This window comes from Pantherophis guttatus, chromosome 3, assembly GCF_059756535.1.
Source record: "Pantherophis guttatus breed Tessera chromosome 3, ASM5975653v1, whole genome shotgun sequence".
Lineage (NCBI taxonomy): Eukaryota > Metazoa > Chordata > Lepidosauria > Squamata > Colubridae > Pantherophis > Pantherophis guttatus.
In genome coordinates this window covers 176,611,580-176,633,748 of record NC_142065.1, presented here as the reverse complement: position 1 = coordinate 176,633,748, position 22,169 = coordinate 176,611,580, and the positions used below count along the sequence as shown (strand labels likewise).

The window sequence follows — 22,169 nt, the reverse complement described above, 5'->3', positions numbered from 1 at the left end:
ACAAGGCACAGGATCTGAAGGCACCCAAAACCAGTCTTTTGGCATATATCTAACACTATTTATTTCCCATCTCCTATTCCAGCAGGACTTCAATTTCTATTTTTTATTAACTACAATTTACCATAATATTCCAAACCTAATCTTTCATTAAATTCAACTGCAGTGAATTGAAAAAAGCCATCATCATAATTACTTCAACGAACTTATTCATGATAGAGCATTGTACAATTCAGATAAAATGAGGCACGATTAACTTGACAGCAAATGGACATTTCCAAATTTCTCCTCATCAGCAGTTTCTTTTTTAAAGGGGTGTGCTTTTGTTTTCTTGTAAAACTAAATAATAGATTAGCATTATATCTGAACGGGGCCATAGTGCTCAACAATCAGGTATGAACAAATGACCAATGGAAGTACCTGAATTCCTGCATCATCTTCCTCTTCAGGATGTGGTGATCCTAGTGGTGTTTTTTCCACATCTGAGTTTTCAGAACCTTCCTTTCCCTTGTTGACCTTTTTCTTCACTGCACTAGATTCTGATTCTGCTTTCTTGTTACTGAAATAGAAATACCTTTAATTAGTATTGCATATAGAAATCTTTTCCTCTTCTGAAATGGAGTAGATTTCCCGAAACTATTTCTGCTGTTTCAATTTCTATAATCTAATTAACTTTTCAATATTCAAATATTATTTTATAAATGCTATTAGACCCATTTAATTGCAATAAGTATATAACCAACATAAATACAAAAAAGTCAGTTTGTTGAAAATGTTAACAAAGTATACACAATAAAACAAATTGAAAAAAGTAACTGAAGGATAAATATTGATAAGTTTATCTTAACCATCATACATGTACACGTACACTGACCCTATATTACCTTCCTTTAGAATTCTCCTTTCTAGGGTAGATATCCCAACACTGCATAAATCAGTATTAAAATGGGGCACGGATAGAGATGAAGAACTTACATAAAAAAATAAATTACTGGTCTCCAGTAAATACAATTTAGGCACTTCTAAAACCATAAAAATAGAACATTGAGCATTCATAATGCCTTCATATTGCCAAGAATAATGTCAGTAAAGTAAGCATATGAGAATGTTAAATCTGTTGAGATTAATATTGTATTCAGGACAGAAATGGCAATTTTTGCTTCCATGTATGATTTCTGAAAAATATTCCCATAACAGATGAAGTAAAAATTAGTAAATTTGGATGTAAGATGTACATGTTATTTAAAGACAAAATCATGAATATTCAGCTGAAATTACTTTAATAACTTGAAAAACACACATGAATACATACACAATTTCACAGAACTCCATCAGATGTTATGTCAAATTCCTAGAAACTGTATGTGTACTTTTGTCAGATGTTAAATGTTTTCATTTGACATTTTATGTTTAAGTCATACAAATAGGTTTCTAAAGGGACTGATCGAGAATCATTCTAATCCATTATTTTTACAAACAGTAAAGAATAAAATTCTTTATACTTCCAAAATGTCAATTTATAAACACACATTTAATTTTCAAAAAGCTCAAAAAAAATTCTGACACTGCCAAACATTGGTTGATACGTGTTAAGAGTCAGAAGACAATCATTTTCTTCAAAATGAATCTTCACAACTGTTCTGTTTCCAACCATGCCAGTGTATATATACTACATGGACAGTAGCCTCCCCTACTATGAGGCTCCATTTCCAGCATTTATTTCCGCTCTAACTGCCACAAATTATACAATGCTACAGCTGAATGCAGGGCCCCTTTCCTTTCATCTGCACGCCAAGAGCAATCAGATTACCCTGGTAACCAGTGATCACATGACCAGCACCTGCTCTTTTGGCTGGATGCCACTGACTAAAGCCATCTGCTTCCCTCAATCAGCTTTCAAACATTTTCAACACCTGCGCTGCAGCATTTTGTGGTTTCTTTTATCAAATCAGTGGAAAACTGCTTCCCAAACTTTACATATTTCTCAAATTTGTTTAAATCAAAGGTAAGCCTGTCGTGCTTAAACTGTTGCCAGATAAAGCAAGTTGACAGGTTACTACTTTTTACTGGTGACCTCTATCAATCAGACCATACAATTTAGCTTAATAATGGTTAGCATACCTTGTGTGCAGTACTGCTTATGAGTGGCTAGCTTGACATATTGATGAATTCTTTAGAGCAAGTTTGATAACATGCTAATATTCTAAAAAGCTAAAAAGTGGTAACGTGCTTTGTATTCTCTATTTTTTAAGACACAGAGAAAATTCAAGTACTTACACAGAAAGAAGTTTCACTCTGAATTGAATTGTCTGCAGAACCAGCTGTGCTTTTTTTTTTAATCAATATCACCCACACCCATCAACTAGAGCAAGGGAATGACTCTAGACAAACAAGATGCACTTAAGCCTTGTGGTTGATTTAGACTGGGCTCAATGTCTTTTACATAGTTTTCTACCACTGAATTCTTCATTTCAGAACCCTAACTATGTGGAGAGTGATAAGAAACTCGTCAATTATAAAAATATTAGAGATCTGCAGTCTTTTCTTGATCTACTGCAAATTATCCAGAAAACTAACTATAGATGCTAACTTATTTTCTGCTGAGATAGCTAGGTAGACAGTGTGGAAGAACAGACTGCTGGGAAAATTGCAGGTACCTGCGTTGTCTTTTACCCCACTTCAGCATAGCAGAATTGCTTATAAAAGGCTTAAGTTTGAAACAGGTGGGGGAGGAGATATGTGGGTTTTTATAACTCAACAACAGCAACAGAGAAACAAAGATGCTAAATAAAAGGTGTTTTCTTCACAGACAAGGAAAGGGTTTGGAAGAAAATGAAGAGGCACAGCCAAGCCCAACATTGAAAAGGTGCCAATGCTTTACATGCTGCCTTTAATAAAGTAGAAATTAAGAATAAAAGAAATCCTAAAAAAGAATTAGGGAGAGGATTTAAAGATAGACCAGGCTGTGTAAAAATAAAATACAGTGGCATATATTAGTAGTAGCAATAAAGTAGCTGTAGTAATAGCACGCTAGTACCTGTGTTTCCCCGAAAATAAGACTGGGTCTTTTTTTTCCCCACCAAAAAAGGCACCAGGTCTTATTTTAGTGGGGTGGGGTGTCGTCCACTGACTCACTTCAACTGCGCACATCGTCCCCGGCCTCCTTTTCACTGTCAGAGGCCTTCAGGAACTTCTTCTGCAAACAGCAAGGCATTCCTGAAGGCTTCTGCAGCCAATAACAGAGCTCCAGATTGATCCGGAGCTCTGTTATCGGCTGCAGAGGCCTTCTGGAAAGCCTTGCAGGCATAAGAAAGGGCAGGTGTCAGGGTGCACGAAGCCTGGCTGCAACTGTCCAAAAGTAAGTAGTAGGGCAGCTCCAACCCCCTCATCCCCACCCTAGCTTAATTTTTACCCGTGCATCCTGGAGTGGGCGGGGTCTTAATTAGGGCTTATTTTGGGGGGGTAGGGCTTATATTGGGCACATGTAATAATCAAGCTAAGACTTACTTTCGGGGTAGGCCATATTTTGGGGAAAACACAGTAATAGAAACAGTATGTCCACAATGTGCTTTTTCAAAGGACAACTGGAACTGCTGAAAGGACTGTGTTATAACCAGGAGGTAGGTAGTATCATATATCTCCCTCTCTGCTGATAGAGGGCTGTTCAATTTTAATGAAGATGGACTCTTTAAACCCTCTTTCAAGCCAGGGGCAGAAGGTAGATTTTGTACAGTAGATTTCTCCAATGTACAGATCTATACATGTCTCACTGCATTGTACTGCATATATCACACTGCTCAGTTTGTGTCTGGATGTTTTATCTTTGGGTTGGACAAGCTTCTGCTTTAGTGTATTTTTGAGTTTAAAATGTGTATGTATATTGTGTTGGTTGAAAATCCTCCTGAGCTTTTCAGATATTCCTGAAACATATGGATTGATGTTACAGATTCGGGCTATTTGCTGGTATTCTGCTGTAATTACAAACTTCTCTTTCCATTTTTTACACTTGTCCTTATGGACCTTCAGTTTGTCAAAAAGCTCTTTGTACTACCATGCTGGTCTCATCAAATGTCCTGTTTTAATTTCTTTGTAGTATTTAAGCCTTTATTACCTTGTTTTCAGAGTTTCCCAAGCATCCTGAACTGTTATTTTGTTGAAGTCTGTTAAAGTCCGATCTCTTAAAATCTAGACCGCTAGTTTTTGTTCAGTTACTCTTGCCTGCATTATGGTGAATGATAGTATGGCATAATCACTCTCTCCCAAACTTTCTACAATTTCCACTCTCTCAACCACTTCATCCCTATTAATAAGTATTAAGCTGACCCTCTAGTTCCCTCCTCCACATTTTGGAAGATGAAGTTGCCAGTATGCACATGAGGAACTTTTTCAATTTCTCACTTGTTTTCCAGTTGATGTCAGGGTAGTTTTCCAGTTGATGTCAGGGTAGTTAAAGTCCCCCATCTCTACAATGGCGTGTTTATGTATCACAATAAACCAAAACCTTGCAAAAATTTAGCATTCTTTACTTGAAAATCCTATAAAATTCTACTGAATAAGTCTTGCGAAACTAGGTGACCTGTGAGTGTTTTGTTCTCTCTCTCTCTCTCGCTATAACTATAGACATACTTACATATCATCTCACTCTCCAGATGCCTTTTCAGGATATTGGTGCATTCATACAGCACTGTATTGTTAATTAATCCATACTATACATTACAGTATATCTGGGGAAAACAATGCTATAGGTATACCACAAAGGTGTATAATGGCCCTTAGGCATAATATTTTGCACTCTTGGTACAGTATATGGACAGTATCAATTTCTTGTACTGCACAAGCAGAACCTTTGTAGTTATTCAATTGTCTGAGGAAAAAGATACAGCTGAAGGATTTTCAGGCATCCTTTCTTATTCATGTTTTCTACAAGCCTATAAAGGTTATATAAAAGCATATTGGGAGTGTGTAAAGTGTCTCCTGTTCACAAAGATAATTTTTACAACACAAATAAAAACCTAAGTAAAATATTTTATAAAATCTATATTTTTATATAAATGCTCTGTTAACATTCCTCACATAGAATAAAATTCACATTTATCTACAAGAATGTTTTGAACTGGAAGGCTGGAACTACATTTAGTTCTGAACCTCAGTAAGGTAAGGACTGCCTCCAACTTTCCCATCCATCTCCCCCTCCACACACACATATCTGTGCCCTTTTGGCTGTCCTGCATTCTGCCTTGTAGGGCAGGAAGCAGCCCCAGAAATGCACAGCCCAAACACAGTCCCAGATACCCTGCACTCCAAGACACCTGCTGCCGTATGCTCTGCCACCTCAGTAAATCTTTGTCATCTTTCTGTTCTGCTGATGATGAGGCATGTCCGGTTTGGCAGCCAGGCTGAGAGGAAGCTGGCTTTGCATTGTGAAAAAAGGGGAGGCAGGACTGCTTTCAGCTCCCTCCCAAAGCCAGCCCCAGCAGTCAGGACAGGCACATCTCAAAAACAGTGAAGGTGAGGGTAGCTGATGCAGGGTGACGGGTAGAAAGATAGGCAGGGGGTGGGATAGGGTTGGAGTGCCACTACAATCATAAGTGTGGCTGGGCTACGAAGCATGCAAATTTTGATTACAGGGTGCTTCTGCAATAGACAGAATTTAGGAAATTGTTATTCCATTTGTTCAGCACCATCATGAGTTTAAAAGGTCACTGTATGAGTAGTGGTCAAATCAAAGACTACTTCTAGCTTTCCCAAACAATTCATTTTTTCCCTCGCTTTCCTCTCAAAATTGTGTGTCCTCTTTTCTCTAAGAATACTATTTCTTATTCTGGTCCATTAACTACATCTTTATACGAATAAACAACTGCACATCTTAATATACTCAACCAATGCATCTTGTTCTATAATGTAGTATACATCTGGAAAACCATATATGATTGTTATTCCTCTTTCATAATTCAGAAACACTTTAAGTCAGCCAAATAAATTATCAAAACATTGGAACATAGTAAATAAATGAAAAAAAATTATATCAGCATTATAATCTATAGTTTCAGTAATACTAGGCTGATTCCTATTATATGCAGTCCCTGGGACTTTGTTTTGCAACCATTTGCTTATTATTCATGTTATTTTCTCATGGAGGTGGAGTTTCCTTCAGTTCCTTCTTTTTTCTATTAAAGTTACATTAATAAACTGCCATGCTGCCAACTTTTTATATCAGCTATTTTTAAAACATTTTACTAAAACTAGACTGCAAGAACTTAATCAGACATTTCTCAAATTTAACTTTGAATGTGAAAATTAAGATACTGACAGTACTGCTATTTTATAAATTAGGGAAATACAAATCTTCCAGGTTAACAACCATATGTGGGTCATTTATTTATTAGTTTAGCTCTTTGTTTTGGCTAGTTATTCTGTCTCAGAGAAGTCTATGTTGTCATTCAGTGGGAGTACGCCACCTTGAGCTCCTGAAGAAAAAGTGAGATATAGTTAGATTTATATCTCACTTTTTCTTCAGGAGCTCAAGGTGGCGTACTTCGCAATCCCACTGAATGACAACATAGACTTCTCTGAGACAGAATAACTAGCCAAAACAAAGAGCTTCCATGGCTGTGAATGTCTCCAGTTCTAATCCTAATCCAACTTCTACACCATGCAAGTGGTATACTAGGATTTTTTTATTTTTAATTTGATTTATATGCCGCCCTTTTCCAGAGACTCAGGGTGGCTTACAATGCGTTAAGCAATAGCCTTCATACTTTTGTATATTTATACAAAGTCAGTTTATTGCCCCCATAATCTGGGTCCTCATTTACCTACCTTAGAAAGGATGGAAGGCTGAGTCAACCTTGAGCCTGGTGAGATTTGAACTTGCAGTAATTGCAGCCAGCAGATGTAAGTGGATGTTAATTCTACTGAGTCTACTGAGCCACCAGATCTCCTCCAGAGTTGTGTAGGATCACAACTCAGAGCAGATTACTAACTGAATTTGATTTATTTAAATTTGATTGAAGTAGTTAAATACAATTAACATTATTCCCCCTCTATTTAATAAATTTGCCTTTGTATTATTTTAAAATCACAATTTAATGTTAATTTTTGGTAATACAATTGCTTTCAAGACTTCATGCAACCTTGAGTTTATCAGTATATGCAATTATGGATGAAATACTATACAGTGTAAGTATTTATTAAATACCTAATGATTCACATAGATTATTTTACTAAAATAATTTAACAAGTGCTGTAATATAGTTAGCATTTTCTTTAAGTGGCAGATGGGAAAAATGACATAATGAGATATGCAGTCAATACAGCTAACCTCATATACTTCCCTCTCTCCATCCTGGTAGCATAAAGATAACCCACAAAGGTCTATTGGCTTACTGATTCTGGAGGAAGCAGGCCAGAGCAAATCTTCAGTGGTGATGAGATTGGCTGCTTTGGAAGCAGATGCCAACCTTTTCCACCAGCAAACTAAGAAAAGAGTTTCAAGGAAGCCAAGAAGCAACTTTATCTCTGGCATGCAGTAAAGCCCATACTCCTGTATTGTACTGCTATCCTGAAAAGGAAAAATAAGAACCATCTTGCTGTCTTCTAGTGAGACAACAACAGAATAGAGTTGACTGCAGCACTTTTCTTTCTGCATAAGGTGCAGATATATCTCACCTCCAAGAAACTAGCATCTGCTGGTGTATAACTCCTTGGGCATCCTGCAGCCTCATAGTTGCACACTTGAACCTGGAGACTGGCATCTTAATCCCCAATACACCAACTGATGGACCAAGGTCTCATATTAAGTTATAAATCATATATTGTTAACATACTTTTAGGACAATGTCCTAAAGGTGTTTTTCAAAGCTGCTTTTTTAAGACAATGCTTCTTTCTATGTCAGTCAGGAATTGCAGGAGGAATTGTAGAATTGATCAGTGGTTCTCAATCTGTGGTCCATAGACACTGGGGGTCACAGGGGATCCACAAAGGCTTAAAAAATGTTATTATTTACCGTATTTTTCCATCTATAGGACGCCCCCATGTATAAGACCCCTCTTTTCTTATCCAAAATTCAGAAATTAGGTGAAAACTCTCTCAGGCGGCGGGCGGGGTCTGCGCATCAGGTGGCAACCGAGGACCAAAGCACCAGCGGAATACCAGAGGGTCGGGGGAGGATGCTGAAGCAAGTGGGCGTCCTGCCTGCAACACCCAGGCTGATTGCCCCTTCCTGGCCAGAGCTGGAATGCTGCCACGTTTAAGGGCCGGTAGATGCCAGCCTTCCCTCCAGTGGGCCTGGGCAACTGCTGAAGAGAGACGGGCCCATTTCAGCGCCTTGTGCCCAGATCAGTGATGAAATGTAATATTTGTTACTACCGGTTCTGTGGACATGGCATGGTGGGGGGTAATGTGACAGTGGGCGTGGCCAATTTTTTTTTCTTTTAAAAGAATTTTTTCTACAACCTCTTTGGCCGAACAGGTTGTAAAAAAATGCTTTTAAAAACCTCTGACAATCCCAGCTGAGTTGCCTGATCGTCAGAGGCTTTTTTTTTTTAACTTTTAAAAGCATTTTTTTGGCCGAAGAGTTGTAGAAAAAATGCTTTTAAAAATAATTTTAAAAAGCATGTGATGATTGTATGGCTCAGCTGGGCATGGGGGTGGGGCAGGAATTTTTGCTACTGGTTCTCCGAACCATCCGCCATCACTACCGGCTCGGGCGATCCAGCATTTCACCCCTGGCCCAGATGCCGTCACTTCCCCCAAGTCTTTCTTTGCCTACCTGATTTCCAGGTCCATCACATTTCTCGTTCACATCGTGTGCAGGGAATGAGTGCAGGGAAAAAAGTTTGTGGGACTAAAAAAAAAAAAGTTCAATCAATCAATTCCAACTTCTCGTGGAAAAAAAAAAGATCTTGTGAAGTTGGAATTGATTGATTGGTTGAACTTTTTTTTTTTAGTCCCACAAACTTGTTTTTCTGCACACAACAGTGAGAAAGCTACTTGTATCTAGCAAGACTGCTTGCCCCAAATAGAATTTGTACATCCAACACTTCCCCGAAAGCATACTTGCTGACAATCCCCATACCTCATGAAGCACAAAAAAAAGACACTTGGAGGCAAGCATTCTCTGCATAACTTCTCCTCCTGCACAATGCCTTCCCATCAAATAAAAGAACTGTACCCTCACTTTTAATATTCACGAAATTTTTAAAAGTTTGGCTCTTTAAATGTGTGCTTTGGAACTGAGCCAAGAATGGAAAATATACTTGAGGAATTAATTTGATATTATAATGTTTTATAATTTTTATGATGTTAGTTATGTTGAAAGTATTTATTATACTTTTATAATGTGGATAAACTATTGAATTATTGTTATGTTATACATAGTATATTGTGCTGTAAGCCAGTCAGATGATTGAAGTAGCATAAAATAATTTGTAATAAATAAAGTCAATTTGTTTGGAAGTTCACTGGGAGGATGGAGTAGTAAGAAATCCCATGGGCTTTTTGCTGCATACCTATATCTACATACTTACAGACACCAAAGACGTGAAAAAAGTTATTGCGTAATGCATACACTTATTACTAGACATGTCTTTTCAGTAAGATATTTTTAATTTTAAAACTGCTAACTTATTGAAAGTTAACTTTAAAAATTGTGTTCAATTAGCACTTTCATAAGGTATTGCAATAGGAAATTAACAAAAAATAAAATGTATGTTACCAAATGTTTAAGAAATGAAGACAATCAAATGTTAGTCAAATTTCTGAAGCAAAGTTCATGTACTGTGGAATTTAAAACTTGCTAAGCAACGTATTATTAATAAAAATTAATATTTTTACGAGATGTGCTTAAATCTAAAAGTATAAACTTATGTTTCAACACTATCTCAAGAACCCTGGTCTTCCAGCTTCTAATTCATACCTTAATCATTACACCACAATGGTTTTTTATTACTTTTTTTTTTACTATGAATAAAGAAGCATACAAAATCAATGATGCCCAACCTATAACCTCTATGCCAAGTTATAGAGTTTTTATGTAAGGACTTTAAAAATCAGGCAGATAGCATTCATGATACACACAGCAACTAGCACTGAGATCAGGAACATTTAATTCCTCCCTCCTGTAATGATTACACTAGATTCTTCTTAATGTGATAGATATATGCTATGGATTATCCTTCATGCAATATAGGGCTTGAAGGCACTTAAATCTTCTGACCACCTATTTGATACAGCAGTGATGGTGAACCTTATCGGCAGCGAGTGCAGGCATGCACGTGCGGCACCAAGTGCTGAAAAGGGGGCACTTAGCGCATGCGTGCACACTTCGCACACTCATCAGGGCTGTTTTCCGGCATGCACATGTGCATCCGCAAGCAAGACTTCAGATTACTGCCACCCATGCGCACGCGCTGATCAGCTGGTTGGTGCGCAGGTTTATGCTGGAAAACAGAAGACCAGCTCTTCCAGTTTACAGCACTCCTGCACACACAAAGGCCAGCTGATCGGCACGTGCGCATGCATGCCAGAAACCCGGAACAGGAACAGGCGACGCCGCGTGTACCAGGCAACATGGCTCCACTTGCCACTTCAGGCACACATGCCATAGGTTCGCCCGCCATCACAGCTATAATGTTCCTTCCTAAAACTAGCTTGAATTGGGGGCGGCGGGGAATGGTGGACATGATACAGATGAAAGTATGTTATAGTCAGGTTTGTATGTATTAGGGCCGTGATGGCAAACCTGTGGCATGCAAAGCCCTCTCTCGAGCATGCCAGCCATCACCCCAGCCCAGCTCCACCGTGCATGCGGGTGTGCTTCCTGCCAGCCAACTGGTCTTCAGGTCTCTGCCGCACATGCGTGGGGGTGCTCACATTGCATTTTGGTGGTTTGCATGCACCCCCTACCCCATTTTGGGCCTGGAAGGCTGCTTGCACCAACCTGGAAGCCAAAACAGGGCACAGGTGGGGAAATGTGCGGGGGGCGCATGCGCAGGGATACATGCACATGCATGGGAATGCGCACACATGTGCATGCACAGGGGCGCTTGCATTGCATTTTGGAGGTTCGGGCATGCACATGTGCATTCGCACGCACGCACACTTTCTACACCCAGCACCAAAAAGGTTAACCATCACTGTATTAGGATAATGGTAGGTTTTGGCATCTGTATATCACCACACTGAATTTGAAAAGAAACATTCAAGATGTAAATGAAATGAAGACCTTTAACTCAAAGGATTTGACAAAAATGTGATATTAACCGTTGAAAAATTGCAGCCACTTTAATTCACCCAGATCAAAACTTATCATTTTCCCAATATATACGAAGCTAACTATAATTAAAAGGATCAATAACCCAACAAAATGGGCCTCAGGGACTAAAAAGTAGCTAGAGAAAGATATATAAGTTATCTCTATCTTTCATATTCTTGCAAATCTGTGGTAGACTTATAGTATTGCTTCGTATCTGCTGTTCAGAACACACAAAATAACTATAATATCCATTACTACACTATAATCACAATGTACTTTTTGCTGTGTACAGCAATCATACGTTTTCATATTTTTTCTTATCTGTATCACAGCAATACATCAAAAAGATAAATGAAGTATCTTTAAAGAATTCAAAAGTTTTTGTTTGACAGATTAATCACTTAGCTTATTGATCCACTTGATTTAATTGTGAATATTGTTGGACAGATTTATCATTTCTTGGAACTCCTTAATATATATGAGTACAGTTTTTTCTACAGGTTTAAAGATTGCCTGCATTTTAAACTCAGTTGAATGACTTCAAGCTTAAAAACATGAACATGCAATGTATAGGAAAAAATATACTTAATTTGTTTAACCTAACCTTGTTTGTGTACTAATAGTTCAAAGCTTTTCTTAAAAAAATATGTTGGGTTCCATTCCACAAAATACATAAAATTAACAGAAGTTCCTTAAATTATAGATTTACATGATAAAATAGTTATGCAGCTAAAGGGTAGAAAGAAAAGGGGGCTGAAAATAAAAGAAATGAGGATCGAGCTTCCTCTATAAATGTATCCAAAACAGGTTTCATTATTCCTGAAAAAATATGTCATTGCAACCATCTTTTAAGTGCCTTATTTATTACATTTCTAATATTTAAAAACAAAACAATAAATAAATGCAAAGGTGTATACTTCTGAGATACTGGTCATGAAATGAGTCATTGGGTAGCAATGCAAAACTAACTGTTTTCTCTATACCAGCGGTCACGAACTGGTGGCCGTGGACCACTGATGGTCTGCGAGAAAATTTTGGTGGGTACAGGTATGCAAGTCTTGGCGTATTCGGGTCTTTTCCCATGTAAGATTGAGAGTATCTTGGTGACGTTTCAATGAGGTCCCACTCGTCATCTTCAGGCTGGTGTCTTCGGCTTCGTGTCTGTGCGAGCAAAGCATGATCGGAGATGCCATGTCTCTATAAATACTGGTGGGGAGGTGTGGAGTGCTGGCTCTGATGCTGTAGGCGGGTTGGTTGGCTGTGTTGTTATATCTTGATTAGTTGATGGAGTTGATGTCACAACACTAGAGCTCAGAATGCTACCACACAACTCATTACCCAGGTCGTTACAACACAAAAGACTAATGGGCACACAACTAAGACCTCGACCACACAGGATGTTACAAAACAACCGACTAATCTGCAAACATCAACGCCATCAACTAACCAAGATGTAACAACACCGCCAACCAACCAGTATTTATAGAGACATGGCATCTCCGATCACGCTTTGCTCGCACAGATACGAAGCTGAAGACACCAGCCTGAAGATGACGAGTGGGACCTCGTCGAAACGTCACCAAGACACTCTCAATCTTACACGGGAAAAGACCCGAATATGCCACGACGCCATATATATATATGCAGATATAGGCAGGTAGGCAGGCAGGCAGGCAGACAGACAGACAGACATATATATTGCTCAAAAAAATAAAGGGAACACAAGCAGAAGATACCCAAGATCTGAATGAATGAAATAGCCTTATTAAATACTTTGTTCTTTACATACAGTAGTTTATACACTGCTCAAACAACTAAAGGGAACACAAAACTACTGTATGTAACGAACAAAGTATTTAATAAAGCTATTTCATTCATTCAAATCTCGGATGTCTTCTGCTTGTATATATATATATATATTTGTCTGCCTACCTGCCTGCCTTTTCTTCATTGATTAGCCAAGAATCTTGTGATTCTCATAAAGGTAATTTAGAAAACTGCAGTAAGATCCTTTTTTATTCATTTTTTAATTTATTTTTATTTAAATATTTTTATTTCTCATAAACACATTTACATGTACAGTCATTTTCATCATTTTTCATTCATCTTTTCTTTTAACTTTCATTTTTCATTTTTACTTTTTCGGATCCTATCTCACGAAAAACTTAAAAATACTTTATGAGGTTATTCAGGGTTCCAGTTATATTTGCAAAATAGTTGCAACAGGACAAAATTTGGAAGGGGCATTGGTCCTATCTGAAAGCCTGTTCTCTGTGGCTGTGGAATAGCCCAGGAATGGGTTGATACAGTCGGATCTGCCTAGAGACTGAGTCATAATCTTTTTGGCCACAACTTCATGTCTCTCTCTCAGGCCCAGTTTTCAACTCAGTCGACCTGAGAAGAGACATATTTGGCAGTTGCTGCATTTCAAACATTCCTGGACTATTCTGGATTTCTAGATTCAGGTTTTTTTTCTGCATTCAGGTTACCTGTCACCTCGTTGCAATTCGTGCTGGCCAGCTCAGCCTTGGCCGCCAATGCATTTCTACAGCTCCACGAGGCCAGTTGTCAAGCGGCCCGGACCTTTAAGCCGCATGGCTGATTGCCGCAATCAAGCCACCCCATATCAGCTGTGAAGCGGCTTTTATTGCCATCATTGCCGCACCCCAGTGAGCTGCAGCCATTTGCAGGCGAAGCACACCATCACACCCCCATCGCAATCAGCTGTAGAATGGCCTTTCATTGCCGCCATTGCTGTGCTGCCGGTCCAGCGAACTGCGGCCGTTTTATATGTAGCATGGCTTCTTATTGCCTCCACCATCAGTGCAACGCCGCCCCAGGCAAGCCGCGGTTTCTCCGCGCTTCTCAATAATATCAGCTGAAGTGCAGCCTTCTCACCAATGGCATTGGAGTGCCACCAATCTAATTGAGCTGCCACTGAAGCATTTCCAAGGAGGCATCCTCTGGAACTTTGGCACCGGGCACCAAACGCACAGGGGGGAGGGTGCAGGAGCTGGCAATTCCTAGGTTCGCCCTAGGTACACCACCCTTGGAGCATCTCAAGCCTGCTCATGTGTGCACTGGCTAATCCGGTATAATCAGAACAGCCATCACTGCTTGGCCCTTGTACGAGCCTTCCATTTCCCATTCGACATTGGCAGTGCTTCTGAAGCAGTTTACTTCAAAAAATCCATTCAAAATGGCAGACCGAGCCAGACCCAGGGAGGAGGCTGAGGCCTCTGGAAGCAGGAAGGCATCCTGCAAATCCCATAAGGGAGGCAAGGACAAACAGCTCTCCAAGGCAGAGCTTAAGGAATCAAAGCAGAAAGCTCCAGAAAGACAGACCTCCCAGGCGGAGAAGAAACAGGCTGAAATGGAAACTCAGTCACTATGCAGTGAACATTTCCTGCCCGTTTCTGCAAGAGCAGGCTGCTCCCTCACCCCAGGCTTGGCCACCTGAGGGCGCTGGTATACTTTCTCCAAACCTAGCCTCTGTGGCTGGTAAGGAGCAGATCAGAGGTGACGATCCCTTTGCCTGACACATCACAGGAAGGGCATCCAGGCCCACTCAGGTCCCAGAGCCTACTGGGCCTCAATTGTCTGAATTACCTGAGAACAGTCACTGATTGCACAGGCAATAACTAAGGATATTGCAGCGGAGATCCAACAGCATTGCTCCGCTTCGCCTGCCTTCAACTCATTCTCATGTCAGTTGCAGGCCTCACCTTCTGCTAGCTTGATTGAACCCCCACAGCATTCGCCCTCTCATTCAAGGGACAGTGATTTTTTTTTGGGGGGGAAGAGGCCCAGAGAGACCATGATCTCTCTGATGATGAGGGGTTACGTCCTGACACCCTGGCCTACACGGGGCTATTCCCTCCTGGGCTCTTTAAGTCCTTATTACATAAGACGAAGGCCACTGCCAGTCTACAGGATAATGAACCAACCTCTGAGCCTCTGGGTCCTCCCCATGGTCATAGTCGAGGCCTCTTTTCTGAGCCAGTGACAGAGCACCTTTTTATCCTGGCCCCCAAGCTTTTTATGGATGTAGTCCAAAAACAGTGGGCCAGCCCTGCATCAATCCCCACCCCCAATGGGGCAGACAGGAGGAACTATAGCACGGCACCGGCATTTGCCCAGTTTTTACAGGTTCCACCTGTAGATGGTCCAGTTGCTGCCCTATCGTCCCCTATGCCATTCTTGGCAGGGGACATCTCTGAAGGCCTGAGACCCGAAGACACGACTTCAACTTGTCCTTCAAAAAAACCGCCTGGGCAATTCAGGCCACAACGGTGGCATTCTTCAACCTTTCCTCCCTTATATGACTCCAACAAATGCAAGCTAGACTGGCCCCAAATGAGGTACGATTACATCAGAACCTCAACAAAATAATCGCCACCACTCAATTCTCAGCTGACGCAATGTTAAACGCTGCAAAATATGCCTCCAGAGCTCTGGTTTGTCAGTCACCTCCCAGAGGCTATTTTGGCTTTGTCAGTGGCCTGCTGATTTACGAGTGAAATGGAGGATGGCTGCAGCCCGCTACACAGGGACTAGACTATTTGGGAAATCCTTAGATCTGCTCCTTATCGAAGACAGGGAAAGGCAGAAGATTTTACCTTTCTCTGCGAGGAGAGCGGACAGATGGTCTGCTCCTTATTATAGAAGGCAGCCCTTTCGCTATAACATGTATGAAGGGCCACCACAGCAGAGATTTTACCCGCAAGGCCAGCCCCGCCAATCTGACAAACATTCCTTTTGTGACAGACCACAACAATTTTTGCCCCATAAGCGGCCATTTCATGGATCTGGCAACTGCCAGTTCCACAGACAAAAATGACTCATCTGTCAACTCCCCCCTCCCCACAGGAGGCTGATTGAGCCTCTTTGTAGACCAGTGGAAGCTCACAACAACGGACAATTGGGTTCTGTCCACCATCAGACTCGGTATATCACTTGAGTTCCTCTCCAGCCCCCTGAACCACTTCATGCAATGCCCTGTCTCCAACAGCTGCGTCAAGCGGAATCTCATGGAGAGCGCTATGCAGCACCTCCTGGACATCAAAGCCATAGAGGTGGTCCCACAAGACAAATGGAGGAAGGGATTTTATTTGATCCTGTTCATTGTACCGAAGCATTCAGGGGGATGGAGAGCAATCCTGGACCTCAAGAACCTCAATTCCCATCTGGTCTACAAGAAGTTCAAGATGAGTTCCCTAATGTCCATCCTGGAGAGAATTCGTCCTGGGGATTTTCTGGCCTCAATAGATCTCTCGGAGGCATACCTCCATGTTCCAATCTTGCCGGCCCATCGGTGGTATCTAAGGTTCTGCTATGCGGGCCAATACCTGCAATGCCGCACCCTGCCTTTGGGGCTGGCATCGGCCCCACAATGTTTCACAAAGATCCTGGCCGCCCTAGCAGCTCGCCTGAGGCTAATCCCAGTGAGGCTGCAGGCTTACTTGGACAACATATTGATCCAGGCCTCCTCCCTGCCCAGGGCAAAGGAGGATTTAAAATTAACGATATGAACCCTGCAGGACCATGGCTTCCAAGTCAATTACTCAAAAAGCCATCTGATTCCCGACACCACAATAACTCACCTAGGAACCATCATAGACACCAAACGAGGAGAGGTATTCCTCTCCCAGGAATGACGGGACAGTGTAAGAATCCTGATAGTTCCGATCGAGCAGAACCCCAGGGTCCCTTTACTCACACTGTCCGAGTTATTAGGCAAGATGGTGTCATGCATGCAAATAGTTCCTTGGGCCCAGCTACATGCATGGAGCCTTCGGTGGTTCCGATGGCCATATTAGCAGGCAAACACGTCAAATTCTCGGACCAAATTCAGGGTTCCCCTCCCAGTCAGGAGATCTTTCCGTTGGTGGACATCCTCTGCCCTCGGCAAAGGGACTGTCTTCAGAGAGCCTGGGCGGATCACGCTCACATTGGACGCCAGGCTTTACGGCTGGGGAGCTCACCTCAACTCCCAAGTGGTGCAAGGTCGCTGGTCATCACAGGACCTCACCAACAACATCAACTGGTTGGAGTTGAGGGCAATTTCTCTGGCTCTACGATATTTTCACCAATCTCTTCAGGGACATGTCCTGATATTAACCGACAACGTGGCTGCAAAAGTACATGTCAACCGTCAAGAGGGGACCCACTCCAAACGCCTCATGGCGGAATCCCTGTGACTAGGAATGTGGGCAGAGAAGAACATCCTCTCCCTCAAGGCGGAGCACATTGTCGAGACATCAAACACTCAGGCAGACTACCTGAGAAGGACTACGGTGGACAATGCCGAATGGCGCCTCCACCCAGGAGTATTTCAGGACATATGCGACAGATTCAGGCAACCGCTAGCGGACCTGTTCACTTCTCGCCTGAATACCCAACTTCGTTATCTCACGAGGTTTCCAACCCAGGAGGCAGAGGGGACCAACGCACACTGCTGCACCTGGCCCCCCAGCCTCCTCTATACGTTTCCTCCCCTCCCCCTGATACTGGGGGTAATCCGAATGGTCATCTCAGAGGATGCAGAAATCATCCTGGTGGCCCTCACTGGCCCCAACGGGCCTGGTTCGCAGATTTAGTCGCTCTGTCTACATCGAGACCTTGGAGGATTCCTCCAGAGAGGATCTCTCTCAGCCAGGGGGTCCTACTACATCTGGAGCCTCAGTGGCTCCAACTGACTGCCTGGCACTTGAAGGGGTCCTCTGGAGGAGGCATAATTACTCCGAAAAGGTCATTCGGACTATACAGGCAGACAGGAAGCAGTCCACTATCAGGATTTACAACTCCACCTGGAAGGTATTTACCAACTGGTGTGCTAAGCACCATATTAACCCTGTTTCAGCTTCTATCCCACAGGTACTTGATTTCCTGCAGGAGGGCCTCAACAAAGGGCTGCTCACAACATTATTAGACGACATGTGGCAGCTCTCTCCACCATTTTGTCGAGTTCCAACAAGGAACCTCTAGCACACCACCCCATCATCCACAGGTTTCTGCGTGGTGCAAGTAATCTGCAACCCCCGGTTGTTCACCGCTACCCCACCTGGGATTTACCCAGGGTATTGCGGGCTCTAAACCGAAACACCTCAGATATTTCACCCTTAAGGTGGCTTTCCTGGTTGCAGTTACATCAGCCTGGCGCATATCCGAGATGGCAGCTCTCTCCATCAGAGCTGACCTTTGCATTTTCCACCTGGACAAGGTGATCCTGAGGCTCGACCTCCTCTTTTTTTTTTTTAAATTTGATTTATATGCCGCCCTTCTCCAGAGACTCAGGGCGGCTTACAATGCGTTAAGCAATAGCCTTCATACTTTTGTATATTTATACAAAGTCAGCTTATTGTCCCCACAAACTGGGTCCTCATTTCACCTACCTTAGAAAGGATGGAAGGCTGAGTCAACCTTGAGCCTTGGAGAGATTCGAACTAGCAGTAAATTGCAGGCAGCTGTGTTAATAACAGGGTGCACTAGACCACTGTACTATCAAGGCTCCTTCATTCCCAAGGTCAACTCCTGGTTCCATAGGGCCCAGGAGGGTTCCAGTTATATTTGCAATGTAGTTTCAACAGCACAAAATTTGGAATGAACAGTATAGAACAGTGATGGCTAACCTTTTTGCCATCACGTGCCAGGAGCAGGGGAAGCGCAGGGGGGGATTACACATGCGTGTGCCCACACCCATAATTCTATGCGTCCTGCCCCCATGCATGCGCACATGACCGCTCCCCCCCCCGCCTGTCACGCAATGGTCCGGTGGGCCCAGTAGGCCCCTTTTTCTCTCTCTCAAGGCTCCAGTCTTTCTAGGAGTCTGGGGAGGGTGAAAACGGCCTCCCCCGCACCCCTCGGAGGCTCTCTGGAGGCAAGAAATGGCCTGTTTGCCAATTTTTGGTCCCACCTAGAAAGGCTCAGGAGCCTGGGGAGAGAGAAAAACCGTCCTTCCCCACCACCATCCCCGAGGCCCTCTGGAGGCAGGAAGCAGCCTGTTTCCCTACTTCTGGTGGGCCCAGAAGGCCCGAAAATATCCTGTCTCCCCGCCAAAATAGTACTATAATGACAGAGGGACCAATTCTTAAGAACAAGTTAAGAGAAAGTGAATGGGTAGCTTAGTGAAGTCAGTGTCCTTGTATTAACTTCGTCTCAAACTCAGACTTGCAATTCTGATTGAAATTAAGGTTTATGTTTCTCTACCCCATAGCTGGGTCCAAATCAGCCTATAATTCAATACATTTTGGAAACCACAAAAGAAAAACATTTTAGTTTGTGCTAGTTAATTCTAAATCAATATAAAACAAATTAAAATGGACTATAATGAATCTTAAAACATTTTCACTAATTTAAACATTTAATATTAAACTTGCAAAACAGTATTTCACTGGAACTATTTGTTGTATTCCATACCTTGCTTTTTTGCTGGTCTTGGGTTTTGGTGTAGTGTGTTTTACTTTCTTCTCCTTTGGCTCTTTGGGGATCTTAGGGGTTTTGGGTGTCTTGGGTTCCTTAGGCTCCTTCTTCTCCTTGGGTTCCTTCAAATCCTTCGGATCCTTTTTCACCTTGGGTTTCTTTTTTTTCTTTTTTTCTTCCTGGGAGCCTTCTAGGGCTTTTCTGCTAGGATCCTGGTTATCAAGACCACTAGGAAAGCCTTCTTTACCAAATCCTTTGCTGGAACCTTCCGCAACAATATGATTCTTTTTCTTTTTCTTTTTCTTCTGCTGTGGTTGTAGTTCAATTGAGGGAAGGTAATCATCACTTTTCAAGAGCTGGGCATTCGGTCCACTAACCTGAGACATGTCTGGCACTGGTTTTTCTAGGAAGGGTTCTGATGGAGAATGCTAGGAGAAATAAATAAACATTAAATAACTAAATGCTTTAAATTAGTTCATGGAAAATATGCAGGTTATAAATCAATACAGAAAATACATTTCATGTTTTAAATGGAAAGCCATTCTAGAAACTGTTAATGAAGCATATTTCTGCTAGAATAGGAACTGAAACATGAAAGATAGGGTTACTTCAGTATATTCAAACCTAAATAAAAAGGGGCAAAAGGTGAATATAAGTAAGAGAATATGAAAATACACAAGATTCTTTTAACTGTAGATGTAGAATGACTTTATTGCCTTGTTCAAATTAATGAATAGCTGATGAAAATCACATAACCCTGTTTGTTATCGGTACATCAATGATTTGAAAAGGGACTGACAAATAAAATGCTATAAAAGAAAATTTGAAAAAACACACCGGCATATGTGCCATAACATTAATTTGTTCAAAATTAATAAAATTTCAAAGCAATTTAAAATGATATATGGTTCTGAAGCCTGTTGCTTATCTCCTCTGTCCGTTTTACAGCTTACATTAGAATCGTAATCTGTTGTTCTTAAAAGAATTTAGGCCATTTATTTATTTCTTTAGGATATACACAGCCAATCAAGACTCACAGCGATTGATAGCAATCCAATAAAAAGATACAACCTCTTAAAGTGACCACAATATAAGTATTAAAATCAAACTTTGTTAAGCATCTAAAGGAAAAAGTAAACACAACCAAAATATATGAAAAAATAAACAGTACAATTAAAGTTAAAATATGGCAACTATTAACTAGCCACCAAACACTCTACAGCAGAGCAGGGTCTTAAGCAACTTCTAGAATGTTAAGAGGGATGATGTAAACATAGTTCCAAAGGGGAAATTATTCCATATAGCAAAACAGTGTCAGAGAAACAGCACCTCCTTTTGCTTCACAAAATGAAATTTATAACTAGAAGCTCTTCTCAGGAAGAACAAAGCTGATGGGATGAATCTACTGGATGGAGATACCACTATTTACCATGTTTCTCCAAAAATAAGATCCTGTCTTAAATTTTTCTGAATCCCAAAATAAGCGCTTGGCCTTATTTTCAGGGAGTCTTATTATTTTGGGGCACATGGAAGAAACCAGAGGAAATGGCGGGGACTGGCTGCACATGCGTTTAAATATTTTCGGGGAGAGCTTATTTTCGGGGAGGCTTATTTTAGCGCATGCACTCAAAAGCCCGATTGGGCTTATTATCAGAGGATGTTTTGTTTTAGGGGAAACAGGGTAAAATCCATTGTCTCAAGCAGCTGGTGGTAATTATAGAAGTTCATGGCAAGCCACATACTCTGAGATTCTCTTTTAATCCACCACATAGTGCAGGTTTTTCAAGATGAGTTCTCTTTCATCTTCAGAAACAAATCACATAGGATTCCAGATTTACCTCAATTATAGAAAATATCTTGTTCATCAATTGTTTATAAATGAAGAGCACTTTTATGTAAGCAAGATAAATCCAGTTACGTATTGTCAAAACTACTGCTCTTCATCACTATGAAAGAAGGAATTATGAAACAAACTAATAACAAGCATTTTGATGATTTGACAAATTGGATTTTCCGCTCATATCAATAGAAATATGGCATCTCCACGTATATGGTATGTTCAGAGCAGTGGTGAAATCCAAATTTTTTTACTACCGGTTCTATGGGCATGGCTTGGTGGCTGTGGCGGGGAAGGTTACTGCAAAATCCCCATTTCCTCCCCACTCCAGGGGAAGGATATTGCAAAATCTCCATTCTCACCCCACTCTGGAGCCAGCCAGAGGTGGTATTTGCCGGTTCTTCAAACTACTCAAAATTTCCTCTACCGGTTCTCCGAACTGCTCAAAATTTCCGCTATTGTTTTCCAGAATCTGTCAGAACCTGCTAGATTTCACCCCTGGTTCAGAATTTATATATAGGTGCAAGGTGTACAAGCTGTAAATTAGTTTCATACTGTCTTTTGTTTCATAAAATTCTAAATACTTTCTTCTGGTGACTGTTTTAATATTTACATTTATCTTCTTTTTACCTAACTCCATTTTTCCAAGTTTTCTCAGT

At 41.3% G+C, this 22,169-nt stretch overlaps 1 protein-coding gene across 6 annotated transcripts in view; it reads right to left on the bottom strand.

The window, feature by feature from the left end:
* The window catches only part of CHD7 (chromodomain helicase DNA binding protein 7), a 199,223-nt gene that overhangs the window by 74,483 nt on the left and 102,571 nt on the right, over window positions 1-22,169 (bottom strand). For all 6 annotated transcript variants that reach the window (XM_034429835.3, XM_034429834.3, XM_087890607.1 and 3 more), the window contains 2 exons: window positions 19,671-20,101; window positions 418-556 (listed from right to left, as the gene is read on the bottom strand). In XM_034429835.3, the coding sequence (XP_034285726.2) occupies window positions 418-556; window positions 19,671-20,101 (570 nt within the window). The remainder of the gene's footprint in view (window positions 1-417; window positions 557-19,670; window positions 20,102-22,169) is intronic.